The sequence below is a fragment of the Taudactylus pleione genome, unplaced genomic scaffold (assembly GCF_031769625.1).
Source record: "Taudactylus pleione unplaced genomic scaffold, aTauple2 ptg000405l, whole genome shotgun sequence".
Taxonomy (NCBI): Eukaryota; Metazoa; Chordata; class Amphibia; order Anura; family Myobatrachidae; genus Taudactylus; species Taudactylus pleione.
In genome coordinates this window covers 1,235,335-1,262,104 of record NW_028284807.1, presented here as the reverse complement: position 1 = coordinate 1,262,104, position 26,770 = coordinate 1,235,335, and the positions used below count along the sequence as shown (strand labels likewise).

The following is a 26,770-nucleotide window of genomic DNA, read 5'->3' as shown; positions in this document are numbered from 1 at the left end:
TCTGTAGGGTCCCCGCTCTCCTCCTCCCTTCTTGCCTATTGATGGTCAGGAGGAAAGATGGAGAATGACGCACAGATTGGGGGTGACACTGAGTGAGTGAGGTGAAGGTCACGCAGTATAATTATTACATCACATACTGTATGTTGCCGTCTTTATACTCAGGTGTAAGATGTGTATAATATGCTCTGTATGTCCCCTGTCCTGCTATATTATTCGTATATCTCCCCAGCTCCATCTCAGACAATAAATGCTGTAACGGGAAGCGATGTCATTTTAAAAGTAACGTTAACCGGAGACCCCAGGGAAATCAGCTGGACATTCAATGAGAATAAGATTGTGGACTTAACCAAGACCGATGCACCAGATTATTATGGGAACTGGGAAGAGAGAGTGGAAGCGGATCTGGCATCCGGACATCTGACTATAAGAAACGTGTCTGTCAGGGACTCCGGGACGTACAAAGCAGAGGTCATCGTTACAGGGACTCAGATTGTATTCACAACGTTCTCTCTCCGTGTGACCGGTAAGTACTAACAGCTTCATTCAGTCACTGTCTGACTTACTCTGATCTTTTTTTGTTTTAAATCAAGTTTTCGCTATTAGAAAAATGTTATGAACTTAAAAAGTGCGCAGACACCAAACACAGTTCTCCAGCTAATAACTGACTACAGGAGCCAATACAGAAGAGCACAAATCTTACATAGTAATGGTAGCACCCTCACCTGTCCGATCAGGGCCGTTGCCACGGGGTACGGTGGGTGACACGGTAAGGCGCATGAGACCCCCTGATCTGCGTGATGCTCCTTGTAGCGCGGCTTGTGCAGGATAGATGAACAGAAGGATTCCCTTGTGCCTGCTGTGTTATGTTGGACACATGGCCCTCAGCACCATAGAGGTTACATTGCAGCCCCCAGGGGTCACTAACTGAGCACCTCTAACAGGACAGGCTGATCAAGTCACTGAGTGATCACCTTTAACAGGACAGGCTGATCCAGTCACTGACTGAGCACCTCTAACAGGACAGGCTGACCCAGTCACTGTGTGAGCACCTCCAACAGGACAGGCTGATCCAGTCACTGACTGAGCACCTCTAACAGGACAGGCTGACCCAGTCACTGTGTGAGCACCTCCAACAGGACAGGCTGATCCAGTCACTGACTGAGCACCTCTAACAGGACAGGCTGATCCAGTCACTAAGTGATCACCTCTAACAGGACAGGCTGATCCAGTCACTGAGTGAGCACCTCTAACAGGACAGGCTGACCCAGTCACTGAGTGAGCACCTCTAACAGGACAGGCTGATCCAGTCACTGACTGAGCACCTCTAACAGGACAGGCTGATCCAGTCACTGACTGAGCACCTCTAACAGGACAGGCTGATCCAGTCACTGGGTGATCACCTCTAACAGGACAGGCTGATCCAGTCACTGACTGAGCACCTCTAACAGGACAGGCTGACCCAGTCACTGAGTGATCACCTCTAACAGGACAGGCTGATCCAGTCACTGAGTGATCCCAGCACTTTATCTCATTCACAAGAGGGATCATCATTACCTACTTCCCTAGGGTGCAGAGATGTGGGAAGCGGTGACAAGTTACTGACCTTACAGAGATTGGGCAATTAGAGTCGTGTAACAGCAGCTCATCGTTCCATTGTATCAGATGGTTTATAACGCGGTATGACTGCCCGTATTATTTCTTAATATCAATTGACTCCAGTTGATGAAAATCAAAGCTGAAACCCAAGGAGCGTTTATACAGTGCTGGAACCTAGAGAGGGACAGTTAGTGGGACTGTCAGATGCGAGATCTAGGCGGATGACCGCAGTCAGATCCGCTAATATAACATATAATATAATGTAGACTGCGCGCCGGCTGCTGACAGAGGTGTATCGTAGTCTCCCTTCTTTGGGTGATCTCTTTCTTGGCCGTGCACTAGCTGGAACACCATACTGCGAGGTTGTGTCACATTAGCGCAGCGCTGTTGTAGTTACACCCATGACAACAAGGAATTGAATCCGCACTAGAAACAATATATTGGTCTATACAGATGAGCCATTAATTGGCACATAAATATTTACTACACAAAAACCAACTGAAAGTGTTCCATATACAGAAAACCTGTATTACATGAAGTGTAACGAGCGCCCGCTCTGAATCAGGGCGTTTTTTTTTGGTTGCGGCCTCTTGGCCGCTCACATAGCTGTAGGTGACCACCCACAGCTTATGCGAGCGGCCATGACGATGGTCGCGATGGTCAAGACCATCGCGACCATCGGGCTTGCGACGAGACCCTTGTGGTAGAGTATCGTTGCCGCAAGCCCTAGAGTGCTTTCGGCTCTAACAGAGCCGGAAGCACTCCCACTGACATCACTTGTGATGTCAGTGGGGCCAGACCCAGACGGTAGGCGTTCCCATGGGAACGCCTCCGTCTGGGCAGCCACGCCCCCGGCCCGCCCACCAAAGGGGCGTGCTGTCACTCAACATCAACAGCACGCCCCGTTTGTTACGAGACCCGGAACGACGGCTTAGCCGTCGCTATCCGGGTCTCGCGCATGCGCACGACGGAGCCGGCTGGGCCACCATCGACACGCTTGCGAGCGCATAGCGCCCGCGAGCGGTCTGAAGCAGGCCCAAAATTCGTACAAAGAGGAGAGGAAGCAGACTCTATTATATGGGGCACTCTTATTGATTTGTATGATTCAGCTAAAATATAACCTTTATTAATGTATTAGTTAAAATGAATGAGTCAACAAATTATTTAGACAAACTATGTTAATAATTACGCTCGGGGTATACACAGCTAAAGTTTTTGTTAAAAAAATGTCAGATCCGCAAATATCACTTGACATGAGTTTAGTTTCTCTCATAAATAATGTGTCTCCCCAATTCTGCCGCTCCTACTAATCATCAAGTATATACAGGTAGGACACGCAAGCAACAGCGACATAAATGCACCCACATGTAATAAATAGCATATTAATTACAAAATGAAAATACTCATGGGCAGTTACACCCATGCTCAGAACCTTGTGTGACATCGATGCAGTGGGGACGTATTCTGGATATGGACAATCATTATGTCGCCAAGCAGGAGATCGGCGGGAGTATGTTGGCGCACTAACAGCAGCGCATTTACACATGTACTGCCAACACCATTATTATCCTTTATGCAGCATTTTTATTTTGTCAGCATAATGGCGCCGACATACTCGAGCCAATCTCCTCATTGTCCACCTAGCACATGTAACCTGGAGGCTGGACCTGCAGTATGTGTTTGATATTAGCATGAAAGGAGTAAGATAGACACCTCACACCTCTTATTACAGTAACAAAGATACATTTCTTACAAGGGTATCTGAGTACAGGCTGTGTCTCCCATATCCGAAATGCTTGGGAGCAGGGGTATTTTGGCTATCAGAATATTCCGTATTTTGGAATATATGCATACTGGATTGGGAATGGGATTGAAATACCAGCGGCTGTTTCAAATCCCGACTACAGAAACCTGACAGGAGGATATCCCAACTGCGGCTGGTAAGTATTCTAACCCTTCCCTTTCTGCCCCTCCAAATCCTAATCCTACCCCCCCCAATCCTAATCCTCCCTTAGTAGTGCCTAACCCTAACAGCCCCCCTTAGTGCCTAACCCTGAGCTCCCCCCCTCCCACACAGCCTGCAGGTCATTATATACACCTTATACACACCCACAGCCTGCAGGTCATTATATACACCTTATACACACACACAGCCTGCAGCTCATTCTATACACCTTATACACACAGCCTGCAGGTCATTCTATACACCTTATACACACACACAGCCTGCAGGTCATTCTATACACCTTATACACACAGCCTGCAGCTCATTCTATACACCTTATACACACACAGCCTGCAGGTCATTATATACACCTTATACACACACAGCCTGCAGCTCATTCTATACACCTTACACACACACACAGCCTGCAGCTCATTCTATAAACCTTATACACACAGCCTGCAGCTCATTCTATACACCTTATACACACACACAGCCTGCAACTCATTCTATACACCTTATACACACCCACAGCCTGCAGGTCATTATATACACCTTATACACACACAAAGCCTGCAACTCATCCTATACACCTTATTCACACACAGCCTGCAGGTCATTCTATACACCTTATACACACACACAGCCTGCAGCTCATTCTATACACCTTATACACACACACAGCCTGCAGCTCATTCTATACACCTTATACACACACACAGCCTGCAGCTCATTCTATACAACTTATACACACACATAGCCTGCAGCTCATTCTATATACCTTATACACACACACAGCCTGCAGCTCATTCTATACACCTTATACACACACAGCCTGCAGGTCATTCTATACACCTTATACACACACAGCCAGCAGCTCATTCTATACACCTTATACACACACAGCCTGCAGCTCATTATATACACCTTATACACACAGCCTGCAGGTCATTCTATACACCTTATACACACACAGCCTGCAGCTCATTCTATACACCTTATACACACACACAGCCTGCAGCTCATTCTATACACCTTATACACACACACAGCCTGCAGCTCATTCTATACACCTTATACACACACACAGCCTGCAGCTCATTCTATACACCTTATACACACACACAGCCTGCCGCTCATTCTATACACCTTATACACACACACACAGCCTGCCGCTCATTCTATACACCTTATACACACACAGCCAGCAGCTCATTCTATACACCTTATACACACACAGCCAGCAGCTCATTCTATACACCTTATACACACACAGCCTGCAGCTCATTATATACACCTTATACACACAGCCTGCAGGTCATTCTATACACCTTATACACACACAGCCTGCAGCTCATTCTATACACCTTATACACACACACAGCCTGCAGCTCATTCTATACACCTTATACACACACACAGCCTGCAGCTCATTCTATACACCTTATACACACACACAGCCTGCAGCTCATTCTATACACCTTATACACACACACAGCCTGCAGGTCATTCTATACACCTTATACACACAGCCTGCAGCTCATTATATACACCTTATACACACAGCCTGCAGGTTATTATATACACCTTATACACACACACAGCCTGCAGCTCATTCTATACACCTTATACACACACACAGCCTGCAGCTCATTCTATACACCATATACACACACACAGCCTGCAGCTCATTCTATACACCATATACACACACAGCCTGCAGCTCATTCTATACACCTTATACACACACACAGCCTGCAGCTCATTCTATACACCTTATACACACACAGCCTGCAGCTCATTCTATACACCTTATACACACACAGCCTGCAGCTCATTCTATACACCTTATACACACACAGCCTGCAGCTCATTCTATACACCTTATACACACACACAGCCTGCAGCTCATTCTATACACCTTATACACACAGCCTGCAGCTCATTCTATACACCTTATATACACACACAGCCTGCAGGTCATTCTATACACCTTATACACACAGCCTGCAGCTCATTCTATACACCTTATACACACAGCCTGCAGGTCATTCTATACACCTTATACACACAGCCTGCAGGTCATTCTATACACCTTATACACACACAGCCTGCAGCTCATTATATACACCTTATACACACACAGCCTGCAGGTCAATATATACACCTTATACACACAGCCTGCAGGTCATTCTATACACCTTATACACACAGCCTGCAGCTCATTCTATACACCTTATACACACACACAGCCTGCAGGTCATTATATACACCTTATACACACACACAGCCTGCAGGTCATTATATACACCTTATACACACACACAGCCTGCAGGTCATTATATACACCTTATACACACAGCCTGCAGCTCATTATATACACCTTATACACACACACAGCCTGCAGGTCATTCTATACACCTTATACACACACAGCCTGCAGGTCATTCTATACACCTTATACACACAGCCTGCAGGTCATTCTATACACCTTATACACACAGCCTGCAGGTCATTCTATACACCTTATACACACACACAGCCTGCAGCTCATTCTATACACCTTATACACACACACAGCCTGCAGCTCATTCTATACACCTTATACACACACAGCCTGCAGCACATTCTATACACCTTATACACACACACAGCCTGCAGCTCATTCTATACACCTTATACACACACACACAGCCTGCAGCTCATTCTATACACCTTATACACACACACAGCCTTCAGCTCATTCTATACACCTTATACACACACACAGCCTGCAGCTCATTCTATACACCTTAAATACACACACACAGCCTGCAGCTCATTCTATACACCTTATACACACACACAGCCTGCAGCTCATTCTATACACCTTATACACACAGCCTGCAGCTCATTCTATATACCTTATACACACAGCCTGCAGCTCATTCTATACACCTTATACACACACACAGCCTGCAGCTCATTCTATACACCTTATACACACACAGCCTGCAGGTCATTCTATACACCTTATATACACACACACAGCCTGCAGCTCATTCTATACACCTTATACACAAACACACAGCCTGCAGCTCATTCTATACACCTTATACACACACACACACAGCCTGCAGCTCATTCTATACATATTATACACACAGCCTGCAGCTCATTCTATACATCTTATACACACACACAGCCTGCAGCTCATTCTATACACCTTATACACACACAGCCTTGCGGTCATTCTATACACCTTATACACACAGCCTGCAGGTCATTCTATACACCTTATACACACACACACAGCCTGCAGCTCAATCTATACACCTTATAAACACACAGCCTGCAGGTCATTCTATACACCTTATACACACAGCCTGCAGCTCATTCTATACACCTTATACACACACACAGCCTGCATCTCATTCTATACACCTTGTACACACACACAGCCTGCAGGTCATTCTATACACCTTATACACACACACAGCCTGCAGGTCATTCTATACACCTTATACACACACACACACAGCCTGCAGCTCAATCTATACACCTTATACACACACAGCCTGCAGCTCATTCTATACACCTTATACACACACAGCCTGCAGCTCATTCTATACACCTTATACACACACACACAGCCTGCAGCTCATTCTATACACCTTATACACACACACACACAGCCTGCATCTCATTCTATACACCTTGTACACACACACAGCCTGCAGGTCATTCTATACACCTTATACACACACACAGCCTGCAGCTCATTCTATACACCTTATACACATACACAGCCTGCAGCTCATTCTATACACCTTATACACACACAGCCTGCAGCTCATTCTATACACCTTATACACACACACAGCCTGCAGCTCATTCTATACACCTTATACACACACAGCCTGCAGCTCATTCTATACACCTTATACACACACACAGCCTGCAGCTCATTCTATACACCTTATACACACACACAGCCTGCAGCTCATTCTATACACCTTATACACACACACAGCCTGCAGCTCATCCTATACACCTTATATACACACACAGCCTGCAGCTCATTCTATACACCTTATACGCACACACACACAGCCTACAGCTCATTCTATACACCTTATACACACACAGCCTGCAGCTCATTCTATACACCTTATACACACACAGCCTACAGGTCATTCTATACACCTTATACACACACACACACAGCCTACAGGTCATTCTATACACCTTATACACACACACACAGCCTGCAGCTCATTCTATACACCTTATACACACACACACAGCCTGCAGGTCATTATATACACCTTATACACACAGCCTGCAGGTCATTATATACACCTTATACACACACACACAGCCTGCAGGTCATTATATACACCTTATACACACACAGAGCCTGCAGGTCATTATATACACCTTATACACACACACAGCCTGCAGCTCATTATATACACCTTATACACACACAGCCTGCAGGTCATTCTATACACCTTATACACACAGCCTGCAGCTCATTCTATACACCTTATACACACAGCCTGCAGCTCATTCTATACACCTTATACACACAGCCTGCAGGTCATTCTATACACCTTATACACACACAGCCTGCAGCTCATTATATACACCTTATACACACACACAGCCTGCAGGTCATTCTATACACCTTATACACACACAGCCTGCATCTCATTCTATACACCTTATACACACAGCCTGCAGCTCATTCTATACACCTTATACACACACACAGCCTGCAGCTCATTCTATACACCTTATACACACACACACACAGCCTGCAGCTCATTCTATACACCTTATACACACAGCCTGCAGCTCATTCTATACACCTTATACACACACACAGCCTGCAGCTCATTCTATACACCTTATACACACACACAGCCTGCAGCTCATTCTATACACCTTATACACACACAGCCTTGCGGTCATTCTATACACCTTATACACACAGCCTGCAGGTCATTCTATACACCTTATACACACACAGCCTGCAGGTCATTCTATACACCTTATACACACAGCCTGCAGCTCATTCTATACACCTTATACACACACACAGCCTGCATCTCATTCTATACACCTTGTACACACACACAGCCAGCAGGTCATTCTATACACCTTATACACACACAGCCTGCAGCTCATTCTATACACCTTATACACACACAGCCTGCAGCTCATTCTATACACCTTATACACACCCACAGCCTGCAGCTCATTCTATACACCTTATACACACACACAGCCTTCAGCTCATTCTATACACCTTATACACACACACAGCCTGCAGCTCATTCTATACACCTTAAATACACACACACAGCCTGCAGCTCATTCTATACACCTTATACACACACACAGCCTGCAGCTCATTCTATACACCTTATACACACAGCCTGCAGCTCATTCTATATACCTTATACACACAGCCTGCAGCTCATTCTATACACCTTATACACACACACAGCCTGCAGCTCATTCTATACACCTTATACACACACAGCCTGCAGGTCATTCTATACACCTTATATACACACACACACACAGCCTGCAGCTCATTCTATACACCTTATACACACACACACAGCCTGCAGCTCATTCTATACACCTTATACACACACACACACAGCCTGCAGCTCATTCTATACATATTATACACACAGCCTGCAGCTCATTCTATACATCTTATACACACATACAGCCTGCAGATCATTCTATACACCTTATACACACACACAGCCTGCAGCTCATTCTATACACCTTATACACACACACAGCCTGCAGCTCATTCTATACACCTTATACACACACACAGCCTGCAGGTCATTCTATACACCTTATACACACAGCCTGCAGCTCATTCTATACACCTTATACACACAGCCTGCAGCTCATTCTATACACCTTATACACACACACAGCCTGCAGCTCATTCTATACACCTTATACACACACACAGCCTGCAGCTCATTCTATACACCTTATACACACACACAGCCTGCAGCTCATTCTATACACCTTATACACACAAACAGCCTGCAGCTCATTCTATACACCTTATACACACACACAGCCTGCAGCTCATTCTATACACCTTATACATACAGCCTGCAGCTCATTCTATACATCTTATACACACACACAGCCTGCAGCTCATTCTATACACCTTATACACACACACAGCCTGCAGCTCATTCTATACACCTTATACACACACACAGCCTGCAGCTCATTCTATACACCTTATACACACACACAGCCTGCAGCTCATTCTATATACCTTATACACACACACAGCCTGCAGCTCATTCTATACACCTTATACACACACACAGCCTGCAGCTCATTCTATACACCTTATACACACACACACACACACAGCCTGCCGCTCATTCTATACACTTTATACACACACACACAGCCTGCAGCTCATTCTATACACCTTATACACACACACAGCCTGCAGCTCATTCTATACACCTTATACACACACAGCCTGCAGCTCATTCTATACATCTTATATTACACACACACAGCCTGCAGCTCATTCTGTACACCTTATACACACACACACAGCCTGCAGCTCATTCTATACACTTTATACACACAGCCTGCAGCTCATTCTATACACTTTATACACACACACAGCCTGCAGCTCATTCTATACACCTTATACACACACAGCCTGCAGCTCATTCTATACACCTTATACACACACACAGCCTGCAGCTCATTCTATACACCTTATACACACAGCCTGCTTCTCATTCTATACACCTTATACACACACACACAGCCTGCAGCTCATTCTATACACCTTATACACACACAGCCTGCAGCTCATTCTATACACCTTATACACACACACAGCCTGCAGCTCATTCTATACACCTTATACACACACAGCCTGCAGGTCATTCTATACACCTTATACACACACAGCCTGCAGCTCATTCTATACACCTTATACACACACACAGCCTGCAGCTCATTCTATACACCTTATACACACAGCCTGCATCTCATTCTATACACCTTATACACACACACAGCCTGCAGCTCATTCTATATACGTTATACACACAGCCTGCAGCTCATTCTATACCCCTTATACACACATAGCCTGCAGCTCATTCTATACACGTTATACACACACAGCCTGCAGCTCATTCTATACATCTTATACACACACACACACACACACAGCCTGCAGCTCATTCTATACACCTTATACACACACAGCCTGCAGCTCATTCTATACACCTTATACACACAGCCTGCAGCTCATTCTATACACCTTATACACACACACACACACAGGCTGCAGCTCATTCTATACACCTTATACACACACACAACCTGCAGCTCATTCTATACACCTTATACACACACACACACACACAGGCTGCAGCTCATTCTATACACCTTACACACACAGAGCCTGCAGGTCATTCTATACACCTTATACACACACAGCCTGCAGCTCATTCTATACACCTTATACACACACACAGCTTGCAGCTCATTCTATACACCTTATACACACACACAGCCTGCAGCTCATTCTATACACCTTATACACACACACAGCCTGCAGCTCATTCTATACACCTTATACACACACACAGCCTGCAGCTCATTCTATACACCTTATACACACACACAGCCTGCAGCTCATTCTATACACCTTATACACACACACAGCCTTCAGATCATTCTATACACCTTATACACACACACAGCCTGCAGCTCATTATATACACCTTATACACACACACAGCCTGCAGCTCATTCTGTACACCTTATACACACACACAGCCTGCAGCTCATTATATACACCTTATACACACAGCCTGCAACTCATTCTATACACCTTATACACACACAGCCTGCAGCTCATTCTATACACCTTATACACACACAGCCTCCAGCTCATTCTATACACCTTATACACACACACAGCCTCCAGCTCATTCTATACACCTTATACACACACACAGCCTCCAGCTCATTCTATACACCTTATACACACACACAGCCTGCAGGTCATTCTATACACCTTATACACACAGCCTGCAGCTTATTCTATACACCTTATACACACACACAGCCTGCAGCTCATTCTATACACCTTATACACACAGCCTGCAGCTCATTCTATACACCTTATACACAGCCTGCAGCTCATTCTATACACCTTATACACACAGCCTGCAACTCATTCTATACACCTTATACACACACACAGCCTGCCGCTCATTCTATACACCTTATACATACACAGCCTGCAGGTCATTCTATACACCTTATACACACATACAGCCTGCAGGTCATTATATACACCTTATACACAAACACAGCCTGCAGCTCATTCTATACACCTTATACACCTTATACACACACACAGCCTGCATCTCATTCTATACACCTTATACACACACACACACACACACACACACACACAGGCTGCAGCTCATTCTATACACCTTATACACACACACACAGCCTGCAGCTCATTCTATACACCTTATACACACACACACACACACACACACACACACACACACACACGCACAGCCTGCAGCTGATTCTATACACCTTATACACACAGCCTGCAGCTCATTCTATACACACACACAGCCTGCAGCTCATTCTATACACCTTATACACACACAGCCTCCAGCTCATTCTATACACCTTATACACACACACAGCCTGCCGCTCATTCTATACACCTTATACACACACACAGCCTGCAGCTCATTCTATACACCTTATACACACACACAGCCTGCAGCTCATTCTATACACCTTATACACACACACAGCCTGCAGCTCATTCTATACACCTTATACACACACACAGCCTGCAGCTCATTCTATACACCTTATACACACACACAGCCTTCAGATCATTCTATACACCTTATACACACACACAGCCTGCAGCTCATTATATACACCTTATACACACACACAGCCTGCAGCTCATTCTATACACCTTATACACACACACAGCATGCAGCTCATTCTATACACCTTATACACCTTATACACACACACAGCCTGCAGCTCATTCTATACACCTTATACACACACACAGCCTGCAGCTCATTCTATACACCTTATACACACACACAGCCTGCAGCTCATTCTATACACCTTATACACACACACAGCCTGCAGCTCATTCTATACACCTTATACACACACACAGCCTGCCGCTCATTCTATACACCTTATACACACACACAGCCTGCAGCTCATTCTATACACCTTATACACACACACAGCCTGCAGCTCATTCTATACACCTTATACACACACACAGCCTGCAGCTCATTCTATACACCTTATACACACACACAGCCTGCAGCTCATTCTATACACCTTATACACACACACAGCCTTCAGATCATTCTATACACCTTATACACACACACAGCCTGCAGCTCATTATATACACCTTATACACACACACAGCCTGCAGCTCATTCTATACACCTTATACACACACACAGCATGCAGCTCATTCTATACACCTTATACACCTTATACACACACACAGCCTGCAGCTCATTCTATACACCTTATACACACACACAGCCTGCAGCTCATTCTATACACCTTATACACACACACAGCCTGCAGCTCATTCTATACACCTTATACACACACACAGCCTGCAGCTCATTCTATACACCTTATACACCTTATACACACACACAGCCTGCAGCTCATTCTATACACCTTATACACACACACAGCCTGCAGCTCATTCTATACACCTTATACACACACACAGCCTGCAGCTCATTCTATACACCTTATACACACACACAGCCTGCAGCTCATTCTATACACCTTATACACACAGCCTTCAGATCATTCTATAGACCTTATACACACACACAGCCTGCAGGTCATTCTATAGACCTTATACACACACACAGCCTGCAGGTCATTCTATACACCTTATACACACACACAGCCTGCAGGTCATTCTATACACCTTATACACATAGCCTGCAGCTCATTCTATACACCTTATACACTCACAGCCTGCATCTCATTCTATACACCTTATACACACACATAGCCTGCAGCTCATTCTATACACCTTATACACACACACAGCCTGCAGCTCATTATATACACCTTATACACACAGCCTGCAACTCATTCTATACACCTTATACACACACAGCCTGCAGCTCATTCTATACACCTTATACACACACAGCCTCCAGCTCATTCTATACACCTTATACACACACACAGCCTCCAGCTCATTCTATACACCTTATACACACACACAGCCTGCAGCTCATTATATACACCTTATACACACAGCCTGCAACTCATTCTATACACCTTATACACAGCCTGCAGCTCATTCTATACACCTTATACACACAGCCTGCAGCTCATTCTATACACCTTATACACACAGCCTGCAACTCATTCTATACACCTTATACACACACACAGCCTGCCGCTCATTCTATACACCTTATACATACACAGCCTGCAGGTCATTCTATACACCTTATACACACATACAGCCTGCAGGTCATTATATACACCTTATACACACACACAGCCTGCATCTCATTCTATACACCTTATACACACACACACACACACACACACACACACACACACACACACAGGCTGCAGCTCATTCTATACACCTTATAGACACACACACAGCCTGCAGCTCATTCTATACACCTTATACACACACAGACACACACACACACACACACACACACACACAGCCTGCAGCTGATTCTATACACCTTATACACACAGCCTGCAGCTCATTCTATACACACAAACAGCCTGCAGCTCATTCTATACACCTTATACACACACACACAGCCTGCAGCTCATTCTATACACCTTATACACACACAGCCTGCAGCTCATTCTATACACCTTATACACACACACAGCCTGCAGCTCATTCTATACACCTTATACACACACACAGCCTGCAGCTCATTCTATACACCTTATACACACACACAGCCTGCAGCTCATTCTATACACCTTATACACACACACCGCCTGCAGCTCATTCTATACACCTTATACACACACACAGCCTGCAGCTCATTCTATACACCTTATACACACACACAGCCTGCCACTCATTCTATACACCTTATACACACACACAGCCTGCAGCTCATTCTATACACCTTATACACACACAGCCTGCAGGTCATTCTATACACCTTATACACACACACAGCCTGCAGCTCATTCTATACACCTTATACACACACACAGTCTGCAGCTCATTCTTTACACCTTATACACACACACAGCCTGCAGGTCATTCTATACACCTTATACACACAGCCTGCAGCTCATTCTATACACCTTATACACACAGCCTGCAGCTCATTCTATACACCTTATACACACAGCCTGCAACTCATTCTATACACCTTATACACACATACAGCCTGCAGGTCATTATATACACCTTATACACACACACAGCCTGCAGCTCATTCTATACACCTTATACACACACACACACACGGGCTGCAGCTCATTCTATACACCTTATACACACACACACACAGCCTGCAGCTCATTTTTTACACCTTATACACACACACACACACACACACACACAGCCTGCAGCTCATTCTATACACCTTATACACACACACAGCCTGCAGCTGATTCTATACACCTTATACACACAGCCTGCTGCTCATTCTATACACACACACAGCCTGCAGCTCATTCTATACACCTTATACACACACACACACACAGCCTGCAGCTCATTCTATACACCTTATACACACACAGCCTGCAGCTCATTCTATACACCTTATACACACACACAGCCTGCAGGTCATTCTATACACCTTATACACACACACAGCCTGCAGCTCATTCTATACACCTTATACACACACACAGCCTGCAGCTCATTCTATACACCTTATACACACACACAGCCTGCAGCTCATTCTATACACCTTATACACACACACAGCCTGCAGCTCATTCTATACACCTTATACACACACACAGCCTGCTGCTCATTCTATACACCTTATACACACACAGCCTGCAGGTCATTCTATACACCTTATACATACACACAGCCTGCAGCTCATTCTATACACCTTATACACACACACAGCCTTCAGATCATTCTATACACCTTATACACACACACAGCCTGCAGCTCATTATATACACCTTATACACACACACAGCCTGCAGCTCATTCTATACACCTTATACACACACACAGCATGCAGCTCATTCTATACACCTTATACACCTTATACACACACACAGCCTGCAGCTCATTCTATACACCTTATACACACACACAGCCTGCAGCTCATTCTATACACCTTATACACACACACAGCCTGCAGCTCATTCTATACACCTTATACACACACACAGCCTGCAGCTCATTCTATACACCTTATACACACACACAGCCTGCAGCTCATTCTATACACCTTATACACCTTATACACACACACAGCCTGCAGCTCATTCTATACACCTTATACACACACACAGCCTGCAGCTCATTCTATACACCTTATACACACACACAGCCTGCAGCTCATTCTATACACCTTATACACACACACAGCCTGCAGCTCATTCTATACACCTTATACACACAGCCTTCATATCATTCTATAGACCTTATACACACACACAGCCTGCAGGTCATTCTATAGACCTTATACACACACACAGCCTGCAGGTCATTCTATACACCTTATACACACACACAGCCTGCAGGTCATTCTATACACCTTATACACATAGCCTGCAGCTCATTCTATACACCTTATACACTCACAGCCTGCATCTCATTCTATACACCTTATACACACACACAGCCTGCAGCTCATTCTATACACCTTATACACACACACAGCCTGCAGCTCATTCTATACACCTTATACACACACACAGCCTGCAGCTCATTCTATACACCTTATACACACAGCCTGCAACTCATTCTATACACCTTATACACACACAGCCTGCAGCTCATTCTATACACCTTATACACACACAGCCTCCAGCTCATTCTATACACCTTATACACACACACAGCCTCCAGCTCATTCTATACACCTTATACACACACACAGCCTGCAGCTCATTATATACACCTTATACACACAGCCTGCAACTCATTCTATACACCTTATACACAGCCTGCAGCTCATTCTATACACCTTATACACACAGCCTGCAGCTCATTCTATACACCTTATACACACAGCCTGCAACTCATTCTATACACCTTATACACACACACAGCCTGCCGCTCATTCTATACACCTTATACATACACAGCCTGCAGGTCATTCTATACACCTTATACACACATACAGCCTGCAGGTCATTATATACACCTTATACACACACACAGCCTGCATCTCATTCTATACACCTTATACACACACACACACACACACACACACACAGGCTGCAGCTCATTCTATACACCTTATAGACACACACACAGCCTGCAGCTCATTCTATACACCTTATACACACACAGACACACACACACACACACACACACACACACAGCCTGCAGCTGATTCTATACACCTTATACACACAGCCTGCAGCTCATTCTATACACACAAACAGCCTGCAGCTCATTCTATACACCTTATACACACACACACAGCCTGCAGCTCATTCTATACACCTTATACACACACAGCCTGCAGCTCATTCTATACACCTTATACACACACACAGCCTGCAGCTCATTCTATACACCTTATACACACACACAGCCTGCAGCTCATTCTATACACCTTATACACACACACAGCCTGCAGCTCATTCTATACACCTTATACACACACACCGCCTGCAGCTCATTCTATACACCTTATACACACACACAGCCTGCAGCTCATTCTATACACCTTATACACACACACAGCCTGCCACTCATTCTATACACCTTATACACACACACAGCCTGCAGCTCATTCTATACACCTTATACACACACAGCCTGCAGGTCATTCTATACACCTTATACACACACACAGCCTGCAGCTCATTCTATACACCTTATACACACACACAGTCTGCAGCTCATTCTTTACACCTTATACACACACACAGCCTGCAGGTCATTCTATACACCTTATACACACAGCCTGCAGCTCATTCTATACACCTTATACACACAGCCTGCAGCTCATTCTATACACCTTATACACACAGCCTGCAACTCATTCTATACACCTTATACACACATACAGCCTGCAGGTCATTATATACACCTTATACACACACACAGCCTGCAGCTCATTCTATACACCTTATACACACACACACACACGGGCTGCAGCTCATTCTATACACCTTATACACACACACACACAGCCTGCAGCTCATTTTTTACACCTTATACACACACACACACACACACACAGCCTGCAGCTCATTCTATACACCTTATACACACACACAGCCTGCAGCTGATTCTATACACCTTATACACACAGCCTGCTGCTCATTCTATACACACACACAGCCTGCAGCTCATTCTATACACCTTATACACACACACACACACAGCCTGCAGCTCATTCTATACACCTTATACACACACAGCCTGCAGCTCATTCTATACACCTTATACACACACACAGCCTGCAGGTCATTCTATACACCTTATACACACACACAGCCTGCAGCTCATTCTATACACCTTATACACACACACAGCCTGCAGCTCATTCTATACACCTTATACACACACACAGCCTGCAGCTCATTCTATACACCTTATACACACACACAGCCTGCAGCTCATTCTATACACCTTATACACACACACAGCCTGCTGCTCATTCTATACACCTTATACACACACAGCCTGCAGGTCATTCTATACACCTTATACATACACACAGCCTGCTGCTCATTCTATACACCTTATACACACACAGCCTGCAGGTCATTCTATACACCTTATACACACACACAGCCTGCTGCTCATTCTATACACCTTATACACACACAGCCTGCAGCTCATTCTATACACCTTATACACACACACAGCCTGCAGCTCATTCTTTACACCTTATACACACAGCCTGCAGGTCATTCTTTACACCTTATACACACACACACAGCCTGCAGCTCATTCTTTACACTTTATACACACAGCCTGCAGCTCATTCTATACACCTTATACACACAGCCTGCAGCTCATTCTATACACCTTATACACACAGCCTGCAGCTCATTCTATACACCTTATACACACACAGCCTGCAGCTCATTCTATACACCTTATACACACACAGCCTGCAGCTCATTCTATACACCTTATACACACACACAGCCTGCAGCTCATTCTATACACCTTACACACACACACAGCCTGCAGCTCATTCTATACACCTTATACACACAGCCTGCAGCTCATTCTATACAGACACACAGCCTGCAGCTCATTCTATACACCTTATACACACACACACAGCCTGCAGCTCATTCTATACACCTTATACACACACTCAGCCTGCAGCTCATTCTATACACCTTATACACACACACAGCCTGCAGCTCATTCTATACACCTTATACACACACACACAGCCTGCAGGTCATTCTATACACCTTATACACACACACAGCCTGCAGCTCATTCTATACACCTTATACACACACAGCCTGCAGCTCATTCTATACACCTTATACACACACAGCCTGCAGGTCATTCTATACACCTTATACACACACACAGCCTGCAGCTCATTCTATACACCTTATACACACACACAGCCTGCAGGTCATTCTATACACCTTATACACACAGCCTGCAGCTCATTATATACACCTTATACACACAGCCTGCAACTCATTCTATACACCTTATACACACACAGCCTGCAGCTCATTCTATACACCTTATACACACAGCCTGCAGCTCATTCTATACACCTTATACACACAGCCTGCAACTCATTCTATACACCTTATACACACACACACACAGCCTGCAGCTCATTCTATACACCTTATACACACAGCCTGCAGGTCATTCTATACACCTTATACACACACACAGCCTGCAGCTCATTCTATACACCTTATACACACACAGCCTGCAGCTCATTCTATACACCTTATATACACACACACAGCCTGCAGCTCATTCTATACACCTTATACATACAGCCTGCAGGTCATTCTATACACCTTATACACACACACAGCCTGCAGCTCATTCTATACACCTTATACACACAGCCTGCAGCTCATTCTATACACCTTATACACACACAGCCTGCAGCTCATTCTATACACCTTATATACACTCACACACACAGCCTGCAGCTCATTCTATACACCTTATACACACACAGCCTGCAGCTCATTATATACACCTTATACACACACACAGCCTGCAGCTCATTCTATACACCTTATACACACACAGCCTGCAGTTCATTCTATACACACACACAGCCTGCAGCTCATTCTATACACCTTATACACATAGCCTGCAGGTCATTCTATACACCTTATACACACACACAGCCTGCAGCTCATTCTATACACCTTATACACACACAGCCTGCAGCTCATTCTATACACCTTATATACACACACACACAGCCTGCAGCTCATTCTATACACCTTATACACACACAGCCTGCAGCTCATTCTATACACCTTATACACACACAGCCTGCAGCTCATTCTATACACCTTATACACACACAGCCTGCAGCTCATTCTATACACCTTATACACATAGCCTGCAGGTCATTCTATACACCTTATACACACACACAGCCTGCAGCTCATTCTATACACCTTATACACACACAGCCTGCAGCTCATTCTATACACCTTATATACACACACACACAGCCTGCAGCTCATTCTATACACCTTATACACACACAGCCTGCAGCTCATTCTATACACCTTATACACACACAGCCTGCAGCTCATTCTATGCACCTTATACACACACACAGCCTGCAGCTCATTCTATACACCTTATACACACACACAGCCTACAGGTCATTCTATACACCTTATACACACACAGCCTGCAGGTCATTCTATACACCTTATACACACACAGCCTGCAGCTCATTCTATACACCTTATATACACACACACACAGCCTGCAGCTCATTCTATACACCTTATACACACACAGCCTGCAGCTCATTCTATACACCTTATACACACATAGCCTGCAGCTCATTCTATACACCTTATACACACACAGCCTACAGGTCATTCTATACACCTTATACACACACAGCCTGCAGGTCATTCTATACACCTTATACACACACACAGCCTGCAGCTCATTCTATACACCTTATACACACACACAGCCTGCAGCTCATTCTATACACCTTATACACACACAGCCTGCAGCTCATTCTATACACCTTATACACACACAGCCTGCAGCTCATTCTATACACCTTATACACACACAGCCTGCAGGTCATTCTATACACCTTATATACACACAGCCTGCAGCTCATTCTATACACCTTATACACACACAGCCTGCAGCTCATTCTATACACCTTATACACACACAGCCTGCAGCTCATTCTATACACCTTATACACACAGCCTGCAGCTCATTCTGTATACCTTATACACACACAGCCTGCAGCTCATTCTATACACCTTATACACACAGACAACCTGCAGCTCATTCTATACACCTTACACACACACACACAGCCTGCAGCTCATTCTATACACCTTACACACACACACAGCCTGCAGCTCATTCTATACACCTTATACACACACACAGCCTGCAGCTCATTATATACACCTTAAACACACACACACACAGCCTGCAGCTCATTCCATACACCTTATACACACACACACACAGCTTGCAGCTCATTCTATACACCTTATACACACACACAGCCTACAGCTCATTCTATACACCTTATACACACACAGCCTGCAGCTCATTCTATACACCTTATACACACACACAGCCTGCAGCTCATTAAATACACCTTATACACACACAGCCTGCAGCTCATTCTATACACCTTATTCACACACACACACAGCTTGCAGCTCATTCTATACACCTTATACACACACAGCCTGCAGCTCATTCTATACACCTTATACACACACACAGCCTGCAGCTCATTCTATACACCTTATACACACAGCCTGCAGCTCATTCTATACACCTTATACACACACACAGCCTGCAGCTCATTATATACACCTTATACACACAGCCTGCAGCTCATTCTATACACCATATACACACAGCCTGCAGCTCATTCTATACACCTTATACACACACAGCCTCCAGCTCATTCTATACACCTTATACACACACAGCCTGCAGCTCATTCTATACACCTTATACACACACACAGCCTGCAGCTCATTCTATACACCTTATACACACACACAGCCTGCAGCTCATTCTATACACCTTATACACAGACACAGCCTGCAGCTCATTCTATACACCTTATACACACACACAGCCTGCAGCTCATTCTATACACCTTATACACCTTATACACACACACAGCCTGCAGCTCATTCTATACACCTTATACACACACACAGCCTGCAGCTCATTCTATACACCTTATACACACAGCCTGCAGCTCATTCTATACACCTTATACACACACACAGCCTGCAGCTCATTCTATACACCTTATACACACAGCCTGCAGCTCATTCTATACACCTTATACACACACAGCCTGCAGCTCATTATATACACCTTATACACACAGCCTGCAGCTCATTCTATACACCTTATACACACACAGCCTGCAGCTCATTCTATACACCTTATACACACAAAGCCTGCAGCTCATTCTATACACCTTATACACACACAGCCTGCAGCTCATTCTATACACCTTATACACACACACACAGCCTGCAGCTCATTCTATACTCCTTATACACACAGCCTGCAGCTCATTCTATACACCTTATACACACACACAGCCTGCCGCTCATTCTATACACCTTATACACCTTATACACACACACAGCCTGCAGCTCATTCTATACACCTTATACACACGCACAGCCTGCAGCTCATTCTATACACCTTATACACACACACAGCCTGCAGCTCATTCTATACACCTTATACACACACACAGCCTGCAGCTCATTCTATACACCTTATACACACACACAGCCTGCAGCTCATTCTATACACCTTATACACACACACAGCCTGCAGCTCATTCTATACACCTTATACACACACAGCCTGCAGCTCATTCTATACACCTTATACACACACAGCCTGCAGCTCATTCTATACACCTTATACACACACACAGCCTGCAGCTCATTATATACACCTTATACACACAGCCTTCAGATCATTCTATAGACCTTATACACACACACAGCCTGCAGCTCATTCTATACACCTTATACACACACACAGCCTGCAGGTCATTCTATAGACCTTATACACACACACAGCCTGCAGGTCATTCTATACACCTTATACACACACACAGCCTGCAGGTCATTCTATACACCTTATACACATAGCCTGCAGCTCATTCTAAACACCTTATACACACACACAGCCTGCAGGTCATTCTATACACCTTATACACACACACAGCCTGCAGGTCATTCTATACACCTTATACACACACACAGCCTGCAGGTCATTCTATACACCTTATACACACACACAGCCTGCAGCTCATTCTATACACCTTATACACACAGCCTGCAACTCATTCTATACACCTTATACACACACAGCCTGCAGCTCATTCTATACACCTTATACACACACACAGCCTGCAGCTCATTCTATACACCTTATACACACAGCCTGCAGCTCATTCTATACACCTTATACACACACACACACACACAGGCTGCAGCTCATTCTATACACCTTATACACACACACAGCCTGCAGCTCATTCTATACACCTTATACACACACACACACACACAGGCTGCAGCTCATTCTATACACCTTATACACACACACATAGAGCCTGCAGGTCATTCTATACACCTTATACACACACAGCCTGCAGCTCATTCTATACACCTTATACACACACACAGCTTGCAGCTCATTCTATACACCTTATACACACACACAGCCTGCAGCTCATTCTATACACCTTATACACACACACAGCCTGCAGCTCATTCTATACACCTTATACACACAGCCTGCAGCTCATTCTATACACCTTATACACACACACACACACACAGGCTGCAGCTCATTCTATACACCTTATACACACACACAGCCTGCAGCTCATTCTATACACCTTATACACACACACACACACACAGGCTGCAGCTCATTCTATACACCTTATACACACACACATAGAGCCTGCAGGTCATTCTATACACCTTATACACACACAGCCTGCAGCTCATTCTATACACCTTATACACACACACAGCCTGCAGCTCATTCTATACACCTTATACACACACACAGCCTGCAGCTCATTCTATACACCTTATACACACACACAGCCTGCAGCTCATTCTATACACCTTATACACACACACAGCCTGCAGCTCATTCTATACACATTATACACACACACAGCCTGCAGCTCATTCTATACACCTTATACACACACACAGCCTGCAGCTCATTCTATACACCTTATACACACACACAGCCTGCAGTTAATTCTATACACCTTATACACACACACAGCCTGCAGGTCATTATATACACCTTATACACACACAGCCTGCAGCTCATTATATACACCTTATACACACACACACAGCCTGCAGGTCATTCTATACACCTTATACACACACACAGCCTGCAGCTCATTCTATACATCTTATACACACACACACAGCCTGCAGGTCATTCTATACACCTTATACACACACACAGCCTGCAGCTCATTCTATACACCTTATACACACACACAGCCTGCAGCTCATTCTATACACCTTATACACACAGCCTTCAGATCATTCTATAGACCTTATACACACACACAGCCTGCAGGTCATTCTATAGACCTTATACACACACACAGCCTGCAGGTCATTCTATACATCTTATACACACACACAGCCTGCAGGTCATTCTATACACCTTATACACACAGCCTGCAACTCATTCTATACACCTTATACACACACAGCCTGCAGCTCATTCTATACACCTTATACACACACAGCCTCCAGCTCATTCTATACACCTTATACACACACACAGCCTCCAGCTCATTCTATACACCTTATACACACACACAGCCTGCAGCTCATTATATACACCTTATACACACAGCCTGCAACTCATTCTATACACCTTATACACACAGCCTGCAGCTCATTCTATACACCTTATACACACACAGCCTGCAACTCATTCTATACACCTTATACACACACACAGCCTGCAGCTCATTCTATACACCTTATACACACACAGCCTGCAGGTCATTCTATACACCTTATACACACATACAGCCTGCAGGTCATTATATACACCTTATACACACACACAGCCTGTATCTCATTCTATACACCTTATACACACACACACACACACACACACACAGGCTGCAGCTCATTCTATACACCTTATACACACACACAGCCTGCAGGTCATTATATACACCTTATACACACACACAGCCTTCAGATCATTCTATAGACCTTATACACACACACAGCCTGCAGCTCATTCTATACACCTTATACACACACACAGCCTGCAGGTCATTCTATAGACCTTATACACACACACAGCCTGCAGGTCATTCTATACACCTTATACACACACACAGCCTGCAGCTCATTCTATACACCTTATACACACACACAGCCTGCAGCTGATTCTATACACCTTATACACACAACCTGCAGCTCATTCTATACACACACACAGCCTGCAGCTCATTCTATACACCTTATACACACACACACACAGCCTGCAGCTCATTCTATACACCTTATACACACACACAGCCTGCCACTCATTCTATACACCTTATACACACACACAGCCTGCAGCTCATTCTATACACCTTATACACACACACAGCCTGCCACTCATTCTATACACCTTATACACACACACAGCCTGCAGCTCATTCTATACACCTTATACACACACAGCCTGCAGGTCATTCTTTACACCTTATACACACACACAGCCTGCAGCTCATTCTATACACCTTATACACACACACAGCCTGCAGCTCATTCTTTACACCTTATACACACACACAGCCTGCAACTCATTCTATACACCTTATACACACACACAGCCTGCAGCTCATTCTATACACCTTATACACAGACACAGCCTGCAGCTCATTCTATACACCTTATACACACAGCCTGCAGCTCATTCTATACACCTTATACACACACACAGCCTGCAGCTCATTCTATACACCTTATACACACAGCCTGCAACTCATTCTATACACCTTATACACACACACAGCCTGCAGCTCATTCTATACACCTTATACACAGACACAGCCTGCAGCTCATTCTATACACCTTATACACACACACACAGCCTGCAGCTCATTCTATACACCTTATACACACACACACAGCCTGCAGCTCATTCTATACACCTTATACACAGACACAGCCTGCAGCTCATTCTATACACCTTATACACACACACAGCCTGCAGCTCATTCTATACACCTTATACACACACACAGCCTGCAGCTCATTCTATACACCTTATACACACACACAGCCTGCAGCTCATTCTATACACCTTATACACACAGCCTGCAGCTCATTCTATACACCTTATACACACACACAGCCTGCAGGTCATTCTATAGACCTTATACACACACACAGCCTGCAGCTCATTCTATACACCTTATACACACACACAGCCTGCAGCTCATTCTATACACCTTATACACACACACCGCCTGCAGCTCATTCTATACACCTTATACACACACACAGCCTGCAGCTCATTCTATACACCTTATACACACACACAGCCTGCCACTCATTCTATACACCTTATACACACACAGCCTGCAGCTCATTCTATACACCTTATACACACAAACAGCCTGCAGCTCATTCTATACACCTTATACACACACACAGCCTGCAGCTCATTCTATA

At 44.6% G+C, this 26,770-nt stretch overlaps 1 protein-coding gene across 1 annotated transcript in view; it reads left to right on the top strand.

Annotated features, from left to right (window-relative positions):
* LOC148506421 (uncharacterized) overlaps positions 1–26,770 on the top strand; it is a 200,766-nt gene that overhangs the window by 154,101 nt on the left and 19,895 nt on the right. Inside the window, exon 6 of the mRNA XM_088446795.1 lies at positions 230–523. Coding sequence (XP_088302921.1) covers positions 230–523 — 294 coding nt within the window. The remainder of the gene's footprint in view (positions 1–229; positions 524–26,770) is intronic.